The following is a 20,786-nucleotide window of genomic DNA, read 5'->3' on the forward strand; positions in this document are numbered from 1 at the left end:
ATCCCATCAAACATTTATGGGACATAATCAAGAGGGCAGTACATGCACAAAATCCTAGATATTTTCACAATTATGGACGGCTATAGAGACAGTATGGCTAAATATTTCTGCAGCGGACTTTCAACGACTTGTTGAGTCATGTCATGTCAAATTGCTGCAGTACACTGGGCAAAAGGATGTCTGACACAATATTAGGAGGAACCCTCCGACTGTTGTCACTTTGGTTCATTTCTATGGAAGAAATAGCAACACATGTAGGCTTCACACGGAAAAAAAATGTGACACTGTGACACGGGACTCAGTCAAAATCAACCGATGAACTGACAGGGAAAATTAGTTACTATCTGATATCCCATCATCAGTGAAATCTTCTGATATATGAGAAGTGCAAAAGGCAACGGCCTCCAGCTTCCCATTAAATCAATTCCACCATTGTACAGAAAAGATATTACGAAACTGGAAAGTCCAAAAAAAGAGTCCAGAGGCCGAGGGAGAAGGGGATGGACAACACTGTCAGATCTTATTCCCAATTCACTTTACTTCACGTATAAAGTGAAACCATTAAGGTAACATCTATGCTCCACAGATGTCATGTTTACAAACTCCATTGAACTAGAGTGCACGCGAATGACCACTACTAAACTAGCTGAACACATGAATGAACAAAGATGAACTATCCCCCTTGACGAAATCCAGTGGCCAGCTGTTAAGCGTGTTCAACAGCATAATGTAAAAGAGCTGAGTGCCTGCTATACATCAAGGACGATTTGCATCCTCCCACCCAGCACTAGTTTCTTTTAACTACAAAGGTAGGTAGATACTCTCAGCCTGTCACTCCACTGGACCTAACCTCCATTAACAGCACCCTCTTTTTCACCATTGCTTATTATCTATAGTTTTATCCCCCCATTTTTTCTTTTCTTGTCTTTTTCCCCTTTCTTCCTATTATTTTAATTGAATAATTCTTTCAATGTTTCTTTTTCTTCCTCTTTTAATCTACCTCTACTACTCACTCTGTTCATGCTACCCTGTCTGACCTAAACAATCCTTACCAACGTATGTAACACCTGATCTTTTTGATGCGTCTGTCTCCACCTCTGACTCCTCCTGTATTTGTCTGAGTGACCTGCTTCCCCTTTCAACCCTTCTCCTACCAAGCTCTGTTTCATTTCCCCTTGAAAGTTAGTATTCTTATCTTGTACTTAACATTTTTCTATTACAAATACTAGGAATTTTGCCTCCTGAAAATAAGAGTTGGCCAGTCATTCTGTCTCCTTGTAATTTTTAAGAAAAATTGTGAAATAGATATTTGGAGCCATACTTCATATGGCACTGGAAAGCAAATATCACAGTCTGAAATCATAAAGAGCACCACAGCCTGCAAATAATAAATACAAAAGGAAGAAATTTGCAGATGACAGAATGGAAATCTCACATCAGTAACCTGAGGTAGATTAGAAACTTTAAACAGAAACCAGTACCCTGGTGAATGATGTCATAAGGATAATGAAACAACTAGTAACTCATGAACCCCAGTAATTGTAGTATTGCAGCAGTACTGTTAAAGGCCATGTTGTTGGCAACAGAAACATTATTATGACAATGAATTAGAAAAAGTTAGCAGCTACAAATGGCCAAGGTAACATAAATAATTTATCTTTATTCTCATTCCAGAGCAAAGAGATTTGAAGGACTGTTGAAACAATTCCATAGTGTGTGTAAAATTCTCCTGAAAATCATTACCCAATGTTTGAGGACCATGACTGCAAGAAATGCCAGAGAACAGCCTAGACACTGCCAAGTACTAAGAACAAAAGACCAAATTTTATGCATTCAAGCAATAACAAGAGAAACACAGAAAAATAAATAAAAAAATCTGATGTGTTTCAATAATTATCTAAGGGGTACATGGAAAGTACTTCAGACATACCCAGGGAAATAATGGGGAGTTCCCACGGTCTGCAGTTTCCATTACTGAAGCACTGATGTAAGGCTGATTAGAATGAGAAACACACAATGGCATTCCTCAGTGCTGGCAATAACCATAATTTCTGTAATTCTTCAGGCTTCCCTGGTAATCTGTTGACATGCTGAATAATCGGGAACTCTGCTGGATGTTTCTCGTTGCGGACGGAACACCTGATGTGGTGTGGATCGGTTATGGAACGCCCATCAAGAAACAGAAGTGGAGTCTGAGGAAACAAGCATGTGACAGAGCACCAGACATTACACATCGGCTTTGTCAGATCTCAGATAATGAACATGACCCCCAGAGGACAACCTGGCTGAGCCCTGCGTGGATGGCAGTTGGAACACCGGTGACCAGAGAGGACTGGCGGGTGCGGACCGTGGACGGAACACTCGATGCAGTGCAGACCGATTTTGGAGCACCCAGCACCATTTAGGCATAAATACTGGACTCGACCCATCCAAGGACAATTCCCACTTGAAGAAGACAGCAAGTTACACTATCGAAATATTATGCGAGAACAACACGAACATTCAGCAGAGATCCCAATTATTCAACATATCACCATAATTTTTATTAATACTGAGATAATTTTATTGGGGAAAGGAAGCCTATCTATCATTTGCGAGAAGTTTAACACTGTGAGATGTACTTATTCAAGGCATGACAGATTTCCAGTTGATCTCGGACCACAGATAAAGGAATGAAACTAGCCCTAGAAAGACTGTGTATGAAATATGACAATATAGATTTTACCAACACTGAGAATCAAGTTTTATCTGCAGATGTCACAAGAATTCTTAGTGAGAGCAATTCCCTCCTGTACAAAAATATCTGTTCACAAACCAGCTACTCATGACGAAGTTCAAGATACATTTAATTTATATTCACATTCCACAAAACTGATCTTTGGTGACTTCAATCAGCACAGCTTTTCTTGGGGCTATATGGAGACAGAGAAATTGAGAGAACCTAAAATGCTTTACTGCACTGCCAGGTCTTAAACTACTTCACAACCAAAAATGATCTCCATTCTGAAATAGCACTATTTACAGACAAGGTTAAAACCCACACCATGTTTTCTGTCAATGACCACATATTACAAGCAAAAAAGAACATTCCAGATCCACTGCCACAAACCCAACACAGAACCATCAACTGCATCACAGAAGCAATCATTAAACTTTAAACTGTCCTTTTCAAAACATGGATCAACTTCAAGTAAGTACAGTGGGACAATTATGTAGAGGATTTTGACAAGAAAATAGGAAACTTCAGTTTACCTTGGGAAAAATCTGAAGACTTTGTTGAAATGGGAAAGGTAATTCAATGCAGACATATCCAAAGCAGTTGCGCAGCAAACTATATACTAATATAATAGAGGGAAACATTCCACATGGGAAAAATATATTTAAAAACAAAGATGATGTGACTTACCATACGAAAGCGCTGGCAGGTCGATAGAAACACAGACAGACACATACATACACACAAAATTCAAGCTGTCGCAACAAACTGTTGCCTCATCAGGAAAGAGGGAAGGAGAGGGAAAGACGAAAGGAAGTGGGTTTTAAGGGAGAGGGTAAGGAGTCATTCCAATCCCGGGAGCGGAAAGACTTACCTTAGGGGGAAAATAGGACGGGTATACACTCGCGCACACACACACATGGATGTGTGTGTGTGCGCGAGTGTATACCCATCCTTTTTTCCCCCCCCTAAGGTAAGTCTTTCCGCTCCCGGGATTGGAATGACTCCTTACCCTCTCCCTTAAAACCCACTTCCTTTCGTCTTTCCCTCTCCTTCCCTCTTTCCTGATGAGGCAACAGTTTGTTGCGAAAGCTTGAATTTTGTGTGTATGTATGTGTCTGTCTGTGTTTCTATCGACCTGCCAGCGCTTTCGTATGGTAAGTCACATCATCTTTGTTTTTAAACTATATACTAACCTTGACAAAGACTCCAAGTACATACTCAATAAATATAAACGTCTCTCTCAAACAGATCCCTTCTTGAAAGGTGGAGTATAGGTAGGAGAAAAAGCCCTGCAAGTCATATGATTTGTAGGGGTGAGAGATATGGTGCAAACTTTTGTTAGAGCTTTCACCCAAGACAAAACAGCCAGCAAACCTGATGGAGACTTAAGAACCTTAAGTAAGATTCTAATGTTAGCCCTATGTAACAAATCAGAGTTTCTTATGATTAAGTAGCTCATTAGCTGTTGCTTCTGTTGTCATCACTGTAGTCTTCAGTCTGAAGACTGCTTTGATTCGGCCCTCCACACTGCTCTACCCTGTGCAAGTCTCATCTCTGCATAGCTACTGAAACCTACACCAATTTTATCCTGTTTAATGTATTCAAGCCTTGGTCTCCCTCCACAATTTTTATCATCCCCCAACCCCCCCCCCCCCCCCCCACCCCCAAATACCAAATTGATGAATCCTTGATGCCTGAGGATGTGTCCTGTCCATAGATCTCTTAAATGGTGAAGGTAAAAGTTGGCACAGGAAAGATAAAACAGAATATCTTCCACTGACCATAAAAATAATCCCCTAAATTCTAAGGCCTATGTCCTCTACTACTAGCTTCATAATAAAATTTGAGCTGCAGATGTACAGCATGGTTTTATTGCCTACATAATGTAAGGAATCTTGACAAAATGCATTCTCATCAGACACGACACATTGTAATTTGCAAACACACGCTAGTTCTAATCGAAGTGATGTTTCTTTTTAGGAACGAATCATTTTTGCATTCATACCATTCCTAACAGCTTAATAATGCCGGCAATTTTCAACCTATGTGGGACTGAGATTAGCCCAGTGTGTTGAAATTTTGTCTGTTTCATACTGGTCCCTCATCCTTTTTAGAACAGTTATACGGTTAACACATGTTTCAGAAGAGATCCTATCAGCCATAAGCAGTCCATCAACTATGACACAGCTCTCACCTCCACATCCAAACTGGCAGGTCTTCCAGGCTGTGGCTTACCACATGGGATAGAGTTTTGGGAAGCTAACGGATGCTAATTCTAGCTTTTTTCACACACTATTTTTATCAGAGGTAAGGTCGCAACAACACAGTCTGAAAATTACAATACATGCAAAGTTTCAAAGTGATCAATGTCTCAGTCACACATTTCTCAAAGTGTAATTTACATCAGTCACATTAAACTAGTTTACATTGCATTTTTTGCAGTTACTGTGTTTGGAGACCAGTCACCAGCTTGCAGTGCATTTGGATTAATCTTCTCTACTTACCACTGACATGAAAGCACCATTATGGTTTGAGACAGGGAAAAGGATTCTAGCAAATAGATCTGAGAAAATATCCAAAAGCCCTACTTTGTCTAATTAGTGCTTGCAATGCATCAGTGGGGAAGATCAACAAGAAATATTAATGTACGCAGTGTTTCAGACAGATTAACTTGACTATATCTTCTACATGAACAAAGATCAAAATACTTCCACTTGTGCATAAAATTATTAATATACTTGGTGGTGGTGGTGGTGGTGGTGGCAGTAGTAGTAGTAGTAGTAGTAGTAGCAGTAGCAGCAGCAGCAGTAGCAGTAGCGGGATTAGTAAGTTGCTAGTTGCTAGTTCATGTGGTTGTCATTAGAAGACATCCTGGTGCAACTAGCTTGACCTCTCATTATCCATACTCATACCCGGACGTGTTGGAAATCTGGATTTTTCCACAACTGAGAGAACATCCCAGAAATTTCATTTCTGAACAGAATGGAGCACCACCACATTGGTATCTGCACTGTAGGACCATTTATTAACAATGACCTGTCTCAATGATGGATCAGCCATATTGGGGATGGACTCCGCATTGGCACCTTTGGCCACCAAGGTCACTTGATCTCCCTGTGTGTGGTTTTGAGTGTGTGTGTGTGTGTGTGTGTGTGTGGGGGGGGGGGGTGGGGGGGGGGGGGGAATTAGGAAGGGGGTTTCAGAGACTGTGTCTATGTGCCTCTCCCTACAATAACTTTGAGTGAACTGTTACATCCCAAAGCAATAGCACTGACTGCACCAACTCCAGCAGTGATCACAAACATATGGGGCAAATCTAACTATGGTCTGGATATTGAACATTTGTGAAAGTTAAATGAAAACTTTGATCCTAAACATAATTATAAAAAGTATCCCAACATTGTATGTAAAAGGTTTACCTTTGTAAACTCTGTTGGTTCTTCTGGAGAGGGGAGAGGGGGGGGGGGGGGGAATTTTGTTGCCCTATGTTCAAGTTAAAATCTATACCAAGTTACCACCTTCACTCAAATAGTCTTGTGAAATAAAATGAATCATTTGAAACACCTAGTATTTATCAGCTTGAAAAAAAAAGTGTATTTTGTGTGTGTCCATTCAACAGTGAGCATGCATGTCCTATATTTACAGTTACAAAATTACAATGACTATTAATGGCATTACACTGAAGACTACTGAAGAATATTATATTACATTGCACACACCACACAACTTTTATTTCTCAACAGGGGAAGTAAATACCATTCATTGCATTTCTTCAATTTTTTTCTCCACACGGTGTCCCTCTTGTTATGCAAAATAGTGATATGCAGCATTGTAATTAAAATTGTTATTTTTACTTTTACACAATAGGCAAGAAAGGCTTTAAATAATGGCCACCAAGTATAGTTATGAGTTTTATGAACAGAAAAGGTTCTTACAGAAATGGTTTCCAGGTCCTGCATAGTGATGTCCCTTATAGGCTGCAAACAGCCCAGGATTGATTCCAATCTGTACCAATGGAAAAGAGTTGATATAATGTGCTGAATGTGTAAATAAAGAAGAAAGTCCTACTGATATACACTGCAGGAAGATTACTCAGCAGAACATCTTCATTCGTAAACTACAGAACAAAAAGGAAGCTTGTATGTCAGGAAAAAAAAGACATTTAACAAACATATTTACACATGAATTCATATTGACACACATATTATGTGAAACAAAATAATAACTTATATCAGAGTTCAGACTGAACTCTGTTACTTCCCAAGTTTCATAAAGAGCTGAATTAAATTAATCTTTCAATCACCTTAAAAAACAGAACAGTGGTAAGCCATTTACTAACAAACACAATTAAAAATGTCCAGCAATAGATATCATGCACTGCAACACATATTTAGTATGTAACAGAAACACACAAAAAAATCTTTAATGTTACCACAGAAACTATGCTGTCATATTCTCATAGCTGCCTCAAGACATCTAACGCACATTAAAATGTGACTACTGTTATTACCAAAAACATTTGTTTTGGTGCAAGCTGAAGCTAGAGGTGGGTAGTTATTCAATATATGAATGGAACAATAACTAAATATCAGTGGTGTACTTAAATATATCAAATGTGGTTTTTTAAGAAAAAATGTGTAAATCATTTGTACAAAGAAATAGTGTAACTGCTGACTGTCCATGTGCTACACAATATTTTATACACGTGATAATCTTTTACATTGTTTCAGCACTGCCAATTTTTTTATCTTAATGTTTTATAGAAGTTAAACTTTAAAACAAGCCATCATACACCATGGTAGACAAGAGAAGTTGAAAAAAACTGTATATAATTTAAATCAGTAAACTGTCTGCATGCCAGAGCTGTGAAAACCGTAGCCTTTAATTTTTTACTTTTTCAAAAAATGCTATTTATTTGTTTTGTATAATATAGGAGAAAAATCATAAAAAATTGAGAATTTTCTGATTATCAATGCCCATTACATAAAAAGAGTAACAAGCTTTAACAATCTTTTTGTGAGCAATGCTGATCTTCAAAATGATCAAATTTTTATTACCTTATAACAACCTGCCGTACATCAAGTGTGGAGGGGGGCATGGTGATAGAATAATAAATTTTCACTTACCTTATAACTGATGCTACAATGTGCAGGAAACAGCTTTAATAATCAGCGTCTCACATTAATGCACTTTCAAATGGCAATGCAATGACACACAAAGCAAAAATAATAAGCAGAAACCAAATATTCCGAGACACGCAAAAAATTTAGAGAGAGAGAGAGAGAGAGAGATAAGGATGCCCATATAAGTGGAATTCACACTATAATTTTCAGGGAAGACTGCATGGACCAGAGAAACACCTCCATGTAATGCACATCATTCATTAGAGGGTGTGTCATCCTTTCTGATGTAATACTTCTATGCAACCAGTCTGTGTGACAACACTGTAGAATATCCAAGACATTAGGTAGGGAATTTCAAATATTACAAGAATAATCTACTCATCTGTGAGAGATTCCATATTTCTTATGGAACAATGTACAAAACTGTACATGGAGATCTGAAGTGTAAAAATGTGAGTGATGTGAAGAGGAAAATTAAGCACAATAGCTAAACAATGGTGGCACACCATAACCACTTACACATCACGTTACAAGTGCCCATGATTTTCTGGAAGGGATCACATCGTTAACATGTTTTCAAGTGTGGAAAAGTGGGGAAAAAACTGATGAAACCAACATTTAAAGCACAGTTACAGGATCCTAGCCCACCTGGCTAACTGCAGGGTCTAATGCGCTGCTTCCCGAACGGGAAGGCATGCTGGTCCCTAGCACGAATCTGCCCAGTGGATTGGTGTTTAGGTCCGGTGTGCCGACCAACCTGTGGATGGTTTTTACAGCGGTTTTCCATCTACCTCATCGAATGCAGGCTGGTTCCACTTATTCTGCCTCAGTTACACTGTGTCGGCAATTGCTGCGCAAACACTGTCTCCACATATGGGTACATCATAATTACTCTACCAAGCAAACATCTGAGGTTACACTTGTCTGGTATGAGACATTCCCAGGGGGGTCCATGGGAGGCCAAACTGCACAATAACCCTGGGTTCGGTGTGGGGTGGCAATGGGGTGGGTATACTGCTGTGGCCTGTTATGGGGTTGTGAACCACTGAGGGCTACAATGTGATGAAGCCTCTCCATCATTTCTAGATCACCAGTTTAATACACACACAATACATACAGTAGCCTCCTCCTGAGTCTGCTGTGCTGGAAAGTAGAGCCAGGAGGAGGCCACTATAACAATGACTGAAAGATCAGTTTCATCAATGACAGTTTCTTCTTACTATATGATATGGTATTGTACCCAGAAAGCTTATGGTACCTGTCTCTCACCACACAAACCCATGCACTTACAGAGTGACCTCTTAGTGGTGCTTCATACAAGGAGGACAAATGTCGACTTTCTTCAAAATGTGTCATATTCTTTGTAATAAGCACTAGACACTACCATTGGACCGTGTGTTCTAATTAGTCAGACTCTACATATAGCTCTAGCAGTGTTATACAGAAAATAAGGCAGATGAGGAAACAACTTGATGACACATGCAAGAGAGAAATAACAGTCTATCTAACAACTGTGGATTTGGACACTGATGATCTATGCCAGAAGACAGTTGAAGAATTAGCTTGAAAATTCTACATAAGGTAATGGTTCAAATTTAAGAAATGTATATCTTACTCAACCCATGCAAGTTTTCAGTGTGTTTCTGAAGTAATCAACCACACAGCCAGAGAATGACGACATGCCTTGACCACTTTAGTATTACATTACATTACAGAAAGATTTTTTAGCCCTGTCACTTATGTTCGGTAAAATTTAGCGCAGTAATTCTATACTTCCTGCATACTTAACTTATTGTCCAACATAAAGATATTTACTCTTAATCTTTAGTAAAACTTTAATTCATAATTATGAAACTTGAGTATGAAGATAGCCTTTTGTAAACTTAAGACCTGATTTGTTTCATAAGGAATTGTTTTGTATTTGGTTTATATGAAACACATAAATGTCTTCAAAATCAGCTGGAATAATACCTCATTTATAAATGTCTACAAGGGACTAAAGAATGACAACTAATGTAAAATAACAGCACGGTTACTGTACTATGTTAAAATTCATACAACACCAGTTATCATAAATCTGAAACTGACTTTAATGCTCAAGGAATGCATGCAGAAACCAAATCGATTTTATACTGGTACAAGAAAGATACAGGAATGGAATCAAGAAGGTGCACACATTACCAGGTGTAGATATTAATAGCGACCACAACTTACTTATGGCAGAAATAGAAATAAGAATGAAAAAACTGAAGCAGTTGACCATGGGGAAGAAGTGAGATCTAAAGAAGATAAGATCCAACAAAGAACAAATTAAAGAAATGCTATCACTTGAGTTTCTAAACATATTACGAGACAAAGAACCACCTGATAATGTCACTGAGTACTGGATATGCTGAAAGAAGGAATCATTAAAGCAGGACAGCAAAATATAGGATATGTAAATGGGAAAAAAACATGGGTCACAGAAGAAATGATTTCCAAGATGGAGAGAAGAAAATTTAAAAACAAGAACACTGAAGATGCAAGAAAGATGTACTGAAAGTTAAATAATGAACTGCGAAGAGAAACAGCAGGCTTGGAAAAAATGGCTAAAAGAGGAATGTTATGCAACTGAAGAACTGGACAGGAAGGGAAGATACGACTTACTATACAACAAAGTGAAGATTATGACATGGGATAAAAACAGAGCAGGAAGTGCTACTATGGAAATTTTGAGTAAAGACGAAGAGGTAGTGTACAATGATCATGACGATGTCCTCCAGAGATGGGAAGAATATCTAAATGAGCTATATTACACAGATTGCAAACCAGAAACTCTGGAACTTGAATCACTCAACAGTGTAAGTGATGACGAGAAAGGACTAACCATCATCATAATGGAAGAAGTAAAGTCTGCCATAGCTGCAATGAAAAATGGCAAAGCAGTAGGTACAGATACAATACTGGGAGAAATATTAAAATACTTGAACCAAGATGGAATAAGAGAAATATTGAGGTTATGTAATAAAATATATGACAGTGGTGAATGGCCCGAGGACTTTCTGACAACAGTAATGATTCCATTACCAAAAAAAACAATAAGCCAAGAAATGCAGTGAGTGCAGGACAATCAGCCTCATTTCACATGCAGCCAAAGCAATGCTAAGAATAATTAATATGAGACTTGAAAAAGTAATCGAGGAGAACCTTGGCGAGGAGCAGTTTGGCTTTAGATGGAATATGGGCACCAGAGATGCAATAGGGATCCTATGAATCTTTGGAGAAAGGTTTATAGAAGAAGGAAGAGACCTCTATATGTGCTTCATCAATCTAGAAAACACATTCGACAATGTGGCTTGGGACAAGCTGGCGACTATAATGAGAGAGAAGAGAGTGGACTGGAAAACCAGAAGACTTGTACACTCATTATATCTGAATCAAAAAGCCTCAGTTAAAGTGAGAGGAGAAAGCACAAACTGGATCGGACTAGGAAAAGGAGTGAGACAAGGATGCTGTCTATCACCTACCCTTTTCAACCTCTACTTGGAAAATATGATTGACCAATGCTCATTACATGACAAAGGAGTAGAAATTGGAGGAAGAAGTGTAGGGTTTTTGAGGTTTGCTGATGACACGGTCCTTCTAGCCACAGGGGAAAAAGAATTACAGGATTTAGTGGACACCATTGAAGCTAACTGAAAAAATTATGGAATGAAAATTAACACAAAGAAAACAAAAGTATTGGCATTAGGAGGAAATAAAGAAATAAAAATTATGCTGAATGGAGAAATATTAGGACAGGTGCAAAATTTTAAGTATCTTGGAAGCAGGACAGTCACCAACTGGAAGTGCAGCACAGAAATTAAAACAAGGATAGCAATGACAAAAGAGGCATTTTATAAGAAAAGGAGAATTTTATGCAGCAGTCTTGACAGAGAACTGAGGAAAAGACTCATAAAATGTTTTGTATGGAGTGTTGTTCTGTATGGTGCTGAAACATTGACTTTGAGGAAGAAAAACAGAGAAAGGCTGGAGGCTTCTGAGATGTGGACATGGTGGAGGATGGAAAGAATAAGTTGGTTGGACAGAGTAAAAATGAAGAGGTACTGAGAAGAATGGGAGAGAAAAGACAATTACTAGATTAATAAAAATAAGCAAAAGAAATTGGATTGGGCATATATTAAGAAAGAATGATGGACTAATAAAAACAGTTTTAGAAGGTTATGTAGATGGGAAAAGGAAGTGAGGAAGGAAGAGATTTCAGATACTGGATGACATGATGGATGGTACAACATACAGCAGCCTTAAGAAGGAAGTAATGGATTGCAAAAAATGGAGAGGCAAAGGACCTGTTAATATAGCAGAAAACTACTGATGATGATGATGAATGTATTTTATTTTGATGTGTTAATGCCTCATATGTGGATATCTGAGCAGATGTATGTTTCATATAACAATAATAACAATACTGTCAAACAGTAATACATAACATGGGGATACACCCATCAACAATTTCTAAGAAACAACAGACACTCGCTATAGAACATCTGACCAATGATAGTACAAGGAAATGTAGAGAGTGGGACATGAAAACTGAAGCATTGCCTGTGCACAGATGCTCTGTATGCATTCAACAGCTCATGCAGTACTGTCTCTGATGAAGGTTGTTGTAGAACCAATTTGTGCAGCATTCCATGTAGTATGGTAATGCGTATGCAAGACGTAATTTGAGTGCTTACTATTGTGGGTGAACAGTTGATCACCCAAGGCCAATTCTTATAGATAAGGTTTTATTTTTCTTGCCAACAGGAACAGCATTTTTATGCTTACACTGCTCAACATGCTGAACAAGGAATGCTCGCCAATGAAGCACAGTGATGACAGATGAGCAGTTGGATGGTTCGAAGGCAGTCTAAGTGTCACTATTGTGGCCACAGTAATGAGTGTGTCCAGAAGTGTCATCTCGTGATTAAAAATGACTGATGAAGGTGGAAATGCTATGCAAAAGCATGCAGGTGGTTGCAGATAGACAACCACACCACAAGAGGATTGATACCTAGCCCTAGTGGTGATAAAGAACAGATATCTCACTCTCAGCAGTGTGCTGCAGACCTTGCAACTGCTTCCAGTACACGTCTCCGTCAGAAACATTGTGTGGCAGTTAAATCATGCTGGTTTGTCTGCTCAGAAGCCTGTTAAATGACTCCCACTTCAGCCAAGCCATCGCCGAGAACAAGTTTGTTGGTGTAGGAAGCATGTTGGTTGGGGTCAACAACAGTGATGCAAAGTGACATTCTCCAATGAATCCCGCTTCAATGTAGCAAGTGATTGTGGCCACCAGTTAGTGTGGGGAGTGAGGGGAACATGTTATACACTACAGAATGTTGATGAACGTCACTGGTATGACCTAGGCATTATGGTATGGGCAGGCATTATGTACAATGACCGAACACTGCTATACATCTTTGTGCAAGGTACCATTACAACACAATATCATTTCAGGGAGTTTAATCTGGATCATGTCCATCTCTTTAGGGTTGCAGCAATCCCCAACTTTCTGTCTATGGATGACAATGCCCGCCCACCCAGGACCGCTGAGGTGTTGGACACATTGGAAAAAGAAGACATTGAACGTATAGAATGGCCTTCACACTCCATGAACCTAAACCCTATAAAGAATGCCCAGGATGTTCTTGGTAGATTTGTTTCTCAATGAATACCCCTTTCCCAAACAGTGTAAGAACTGAAAACCACACTGAGAGAGGACTGGAACAATGTCCCCCAAAGCTTGCTTAACAGCTTGGTAGCCAGCATAAATAACAGGTGTTAAATGTGCATTAATGCCCAAGAGGGCATATTCCTTATTGAAAGTCCAATATTGAACTTTATGTTGGCCTGACCTGTGTCAAACATGAACATTATAAATATTTGTTGTTATACTTTCCGAAGTGGTGAAATCTGTACCGTTTTTCATTATAAATATACTACTCCACCTCTATTACATATGCTACTATGTTTCATGTCCATCATTACCTGTGATTATTTCTGTCCAACAATGTATCTGTTCCTTAGCAACTGTCAAGCAGTGTTATTTATGGAACATGGAAATTGAGTAAATACCTAACACAGAAGCTGCAAATATTTGACTGCTCCATGAACATGTGAAGTAATTGTGAAGCCTCCATTCATTCAAAGATTGGATAATTAGTCTTGTAGATGCTCCAACACGTATCATGATTGCTAACTGTGTGCCAATGGATATCAAACCATATGGGCCATTGAAGAAATACTTTCAGTCTGACACAGACTGCATACCTTACATAAAGGTGGCTATACACTCTGCTAAAATAGTTCTACCAACAGAGTATTTCATAAACTCCTGTTTCAATGGCAGAATGTGTTGAGAAATACTTGTGGAGATGAGGGATCAGTCTGTATGTTATTGTTTCTTCCAATGCATTAAAGAAATAAAGAATGTGTAACGTTGCCACATCCCTGTACATTATTTTGTACCTTTTTTCAGCCTTAACACAGTTAAGGGAAAACAAAAATTATCATAACTAATACACAAAGAACACAAGCACGACAGGAAACAGATATTTTAATTCAGATTTTGAAACTAAGCAAAGATGGAGAAGGGAAATAATATGCAATGAAAGCATTTTTTGAAGTATTAGTATTCATGTACTAATTCAGAATCAATGGAATGGCATGCATATATTAAGGATGTTATTAGATGACCTTATAGAAAGACATTAACAATCATTGGGACACATGCTTTCCTCACCTTTGATCCATTGGTCAAATATTACCTACCCTATTAGTCATCTGTTCTTCAAATGAAGTAGTCTTCTCTCTTCTTTGTAATGAAGGTGGCAACAGATTCAAAATTCTGTATTAGTACTATTATTTTTCCCCTTTCAGTGCATATGCAATAACTACTGTTTTACATGTCTGGTTTAAGCCACTTTACATTTCTTAATTCCTTGAGGAACAGAACAAAAACCTCGTACAATTGAATAAGATTGAATAATCACACAAGCGTTGAGTGTTCATCAGGTGACATCTGGTACTAAATTGATTAATTTGATAATCATTTGTTGGGCAGCAGCTAGTACAGTTAACACAATCAGCAGCTACAGGGTGTCCCACTCAAAAGAAGCCCTATAAACGTGTAGCAATTCACTTAAATTTGTGACGTTTGACATGGCAACATTGCACTCTGCAACATCGTTTGACACAACAGTGTGTTTCTGTGCACTGCTGTGGTTGGAGCTCAGTGTTCAGTGTTTAGTGACAATGTAGTGCTGTTCTGTCGAAGAGCACATGTTTCTTGTGAAACAATATTGGATTACTTGAACCATTAAGACATGTCAACGAATGTTTGTTGAACAGCTTGGTGAGCAGCATTTACCGTTTGTTTGTTTGTTTATTTATTTTGCTTTAGGGTGCAAAAAGAACTGGGGTCATACACACCCAAGTCAGAACTATAGAACACAAAGACAGAAAGGAGTCTAAAAACCGGCTATACATCAGTCCCAATGGACATAAGAAAAGACAGCGAAAAGCAGAGACATGGATAAAGGGCTGAAAAAGACATCACACAGAAATGGAGGTCCAAAACGGACAATTAAATGGCCTTTGCCATATTGCTTTGGCGGATAAAAAGTAAAATGCGGACGACAGCCCACACAATATTTGCTAAAACAGCTGAAACTCAGACGGCAAACCCAAGTGGGAATGTAAACAGTTAAAAAATGGGTATTCCGTCAGGAAGTAGAGGACAGTTAAATGGGTGCAATGTGTACAAAGTGGTGGGGTAGCACCACTTATCAAATGACAATGGCTAAAAAGGCAGTGCCCAATAAGCAACCTAGTTAAAATGACCTCCTCCCGGCTGAAGGGCCAAGAGGAGGTAGTCCAAGCCACTGGGAGAGGCTTAATAAGCTGGAGCTTATTCCCATGAAGGAGGGACCAGTGGCAATGTCACCTCCTGACAGACAACAACACAGAGATCATCAGAGGGAATATAGGATTGAGTGGGCTGATGATGATTGGTTTGTGGGGCACTCAACTGCGCTGTCATCAGCGCCCATACAAAGTCCCAATTTCTACACAATCCAATTGAGCCACTCTCAAGGATGATGATGATGAAATGATGAGGACAACACAAAAACTCAAACTCCAGGCAGAGAAAATCCCCAACCCGGCTGGGAATCAAACATGGGATCCTGTGATCCAGAGGCAGCGATGCTAGCCACTAGACCACTAGCTGTGGACGAGTGGGCTGAAGTCTGAGGACTGCAGCCTTGGCAGCAGTGTCAGCAGCCTCAGCATTTACCATCTAACTGCTGGATACAAAAATTAATGAACAAGATAGAGAGCAGTGAAACAGTGCTGGATCTTCACGGTGGGGGACAGCCGCAATTATCGGAAGAAAAAGTGACTGGCGTGAAACAACAGTTGTTGGCTTCTCCTGCAAAGTCTGTTATATGTTTATTTAAGGAATATCGAATGTCATGGAGCATGTCACATAGCTGCAAAGAAAGCTGGAATGTCTCCACACAGGTGTGCAGACATTCAGGAACTTAATGTCAGTGACAAAGACCAACATATTACAGTTTGCCTTAGATTTCAGCAATCTATTGCTCAGAGGCCAGGAATATTGCAGTACATATGGTTCAGTGATGAGGCACGGTTCCCTCTCTCTGGCTATGTAAACTCTCAGAATACAGATTTGTGGTGTAATGAAAGTCCGTATGCATTGGTCGAGCAACCCCTGCATTCACAAAAGATTGTCATGTTCTGTGAAATATCACAGCGTCGCATCATCAGGCCAATTTTTTTCAAGTCTACTATGACAAGCGCAGTTTACATTGAAATGTTTCGGGAATTTGTGAACCAGTTGGACGATGAAGAACTTACGCTCAGCTGGTACTAACAGGATGGTGCCACATGCCACACGTTGCTAGTAACCATGGCTGAAGTCGAATCATTTTTACCCAGTAGAGAGATTTTGAAAGGACTATGACCCCAGAGGTCACCTGATTCAACACTACCCAACTTTTTCCTCTGGGGTGGCCTAAACGTCAAGGTCTACAGCAGCAAACCCACACAACTTGGTAGGCTTATGAGAGAGCATCATCTGTGAAATCCAGGCAGTGACACCAGAGGTTCTGGCAGCAACATTTGAGAATCTGCAGTGTCATGTTCAACTGTGTTTACATGTCGAGGGCCATCACTTCTAGCCCCTTTTGTGATTCACCTTTATTTTCCCACGAACAAGGTACGACTTGTTCATTTAATTTCTTGATTTTTATGCAAAGCCTTTACGTGTAATTTACACAGATGTATGTTTGTGGGCCTCTTTTGAGTGGGACATATTGTATCAAGAAACATGCTATTAATCAGATGTTACATTCAGAAGAGGGCAGGGGAGGGGGGAGGGGATACGCAACATAAAAGACAATAACATGAAAATATGGATTCAATAATTAATATTTTTCCAGGAAGTTTGCTATTCAAAGTGGGCACTTTGAGTTTTGTAACTTCTAAGGAATTTTTCCACGTGAGGTGGCAATGGTTAAGAAAACTGTTTTTTTTTTGCTATAAGCACAGATCAGATCCTCATATGGCCAGTAGGATCTCTGTGGTTTTCCCAAAAACATTTCAGGTGAATGCTAGGACAATTCATTAAATAGGCCCACAACTGATTTTCTTCACTAGCCTTACCGAACTAATATAGTGATCTACTTCTAATGACATCATTGACAAATGATTGAACTATAACCTATGTTCCTTCATTCACAGATTTCAAGACACAAGCTGTACAGTAAATTCCTGAAAGATGGCTTTATCTTTATCTACATCACAATTCCACCCAGAATTCAAAAGTATTGGTATACATCAACTATTACGCAGATGTAAAGTATCAGAAAATACATAATACAGAAGAGCAAAAGACACTAAATAACATTCGTATCTACATATACACTTCGTATGTCTCTGAACAGTGCATGGTGGAGAATACATCAAACTGATATTACTGACTTCCTTATTTATTCCATTTGTGCCCGCAGTGAAGGGAAAATGATGTCTAAATACCTTGGTACTTATCTCTCTTATCTTACTCTTATGATCACTTAGTTCTAGTAAGATGGACGTAGAGGAATTACGGGCAAAGTTTAAGCAGATTGTAAATCGTGGCCTAGAGAGTTATGTACCTAGTAAGTGGATAAAGGATGGAAAAGACCCACCATGGTTTAATAATGAAATTCTGCAGATGCTGAGGAAGCAAAGGCTGTTGCAAAAAAAAATGGTTCAAATGGCTCTGAGCACTATGGGACTTAACATCTATGGTCAGCAGTCCCCTAGAACTTAGAACTACTTAAACCTAACTAACCTAAGGACATCACACAACACACAGTCATCACGAGGCAGAGAAAATCCCTGACCCCGCCGGGAATCGAACCCGGGAACCCGGGTGTGGGAAGTGAGAACGCTACCGCACGACCACGAGCTAGGCTGTTGCACTCTCTGCTCCAAGGGGAATGCATAAATAACGACATGCACAGGTTAGTAGACATTTGTGCATCTGTGAAAAGATCTATGCGCCAAGTATACAACAATACCACTATCACACCTTAGCAAAAGATCTGGCAGAGAACCTGAGGAAATTCTGGTGTTATGTAAAATAACTAAGTGAGACTAAGGCTTCCATTAAGTTCCTTGTTGACCAGTCTGGTGTGGCAGTTGAAGATTGAAAAATGAAAGTTTTAAATTTCACATTCAAGAAATCATTCACACAGGAAAATCGTACAAATATATTGTCATTTGACCATCGGACTGATTCCTGTATGGATGACACAGTAAGAAGCATACCTGACAGAGAAACAACTGAAAGATTTCAAAGCAAATAAATCATCATGTGTGGATGGAATCCCAGTTCGATTTCACAAAAAGTGCTCTATGGCATTGGCCCCTTACCTTATTTATCACAAATCTCTGCCCAGCACAAAGTCCCAAGCGACTAGAAAAGACACAGGTGACTCTAGTATATAAGAAGGTAAAAGGAAAGACCTGCAAAACTACAGACCAATTCTGTTTGCTGCAGAATCCTTGAACATATTCTCAGCTTGAATCCAATAAACTTCGAGACTCAGAAGCTTATATTCACAAATCAGCATGGTTTTAGAAAACATCGCTCTAGTAAAACTCACCTTACTCTTTCCTCACATGATATTTCTAGATTTGCAGAAAGCATTTTACACGGTGGCCCATTGCTGCCTTAATGAAGGTATGATCACATGGAATAGGTTCACAGATATACGAGTAGCTCAAAGACTTCATAACTAATATAACACAGTATGTTGTTCTCGACTGCGAGTGTTCATCAGAGGCAAGGGTATCGTAAGGGGTGCCACAGGGACGTGTGATCAGACCGCTGTGGTTCTCTATATTCATAAATGATTTGGTGGACAGGGTGGGTAGCAATCTGCAGTTGTTTGCAGATGATTCTATGGTGTACAGTAAGGTGTCGAAGTTCAGAGACTGTAGGAAGATACAAGACAACTTAGACAAAATATCCAGTTAGCGTGATAAATAGCAGTTAGCACTAAATGTGGAAAAATGTAAGTTAATGCAGATGAGTAAGAAGATCAAACCTGTAATGTTTGGATACAGTATTACTAGTGTCTAACTTGACACAGTCAAGTCGTTTAGATATCTGGGCTTAATGTTGCAAAGTGATATGAGGTGGAATGAGCCCGTGAAACTGTGGTGGGGAAGGCAAATGGTCGACCTCGGTTTATTGGGAGAATTTTAGGAACGAGTGGTTTGCCAGTAAAGGAGACTGTATATAGTATGCTGGTGCGACCTACTATTGAGTACTGCTAGAGTGTTTGGGGTCCACACCAGGTTGGACTGAAGGAAGACATCGAAGCAATTCTGAGGCAAGCTGCTAGATTTGTTACAGGTAGGTTCGAACAACACGTGTTACGGATATGCTTTGGGAACTCAAATGGGAATCCCTGGAGGGAATACGAGAAACATTATCGAGAAACATTAGTGAGAAAATTTAGAGAACCGGCATTTGAAGCTGACTGCCGAACAATTCTACTGACACCAACACACAATGCATGGAAGGACCATGAAAGTAAGATACAAGAAATTGGGGCTAATACAGGGGCATACAGACTGACGTTTCACCCCTCGCTCTATTTGGGAGTGGAACAGGAAAGGGAATGACAATTAGTGGTACAGGGTACCCTCCACCATGCACCATACGGTGGCTTACGAAGTATCTATGTAGATGTAGATCACTATGTGAGATATATGACTGAGGCAGTAGAGCTCCCGTTCTCTTTGATTATCAGTTTGTTAAAATTTACCCAATGGGGTTTGCAAGAACATCAACTTTCTTCTAGAGATGCACTTTTGTTTTTGTTATCATTTCTCTCACACATTTTACTTGTTACCACTATAGCACCAAGTTTAATTTAATGTGATGTCTACTGTCATGCTTACTTGGTATGGTCTCCAAATGCTGGAGAAGTTAGCTGTATTATGTTGCACTAGCATCTTGTATAGTAATGATTTCATGTGTTAAGCCAGTATAATATCAATTTTTAATATTATAATGAATATTAAAAGGACATGACAGGTTCTGAAATTTTACCTCTGGTCTTGTAACCTAATTATATCATGTTCATTCTCTTTGACAGGACATTATCTTGCATTCATTACACCACGTGGAAAAACAATGAAAGTTATTCTGCAATTCCTTACGCTCATCACTGACAACACTACAGGAAGTCTATAATGGGCTTGTCATGAGAGCAACCACAAAAATACAAATCACAGTACCCCCTTTAACTTTCTGTCTACTACAATATTTTTAGGTTGTGTTTGACATCTTCCTGTCTCTTCTATCTTCTTCTTTCTACTCAGAACTTTTCGATATATTT

General features: G+C 39.2%; 1 protein-coding gene across 2 annotated transcripts in view; it reads right to left on the reverse strand.

The window, feature by feature from the left end:
* LOC124554678 overlaps positions 1-20,786 on the reverse strand; it is a 234,004-nt gene that overhangs the window by 111,238 nt on the left and 101,980 nt on the right. For both annotated transcript variants that reach the window (XM_047128296.1, XM_047128295.1), the window contains exon 4: positions 6,655-6,724. In XM_047128296.1, the coding sequence (XP_046984252.1) occupies positions 6,655-6,724 (70 nt within the window). The remainder of the gene's footprint in view (positions 1-6,654; positions 6,725-20,786) is intronic.

This window comes from Schistocerca americana, chromosome X (genome assembly GCF_021461395.2).
Source record: "Schistocerca americana isolate TAMUIC-IGC-003095 chromosome X, iqSchAmer2.1, whole genome shotgun sequence".
NCBI classification, from domain to species: domain Eukaryota; kingdom Metazoa; phylum Arthropoda; class Insecta; order Orthoptera; family Acrididae; genus Schistocerca; species Schistocerca americana.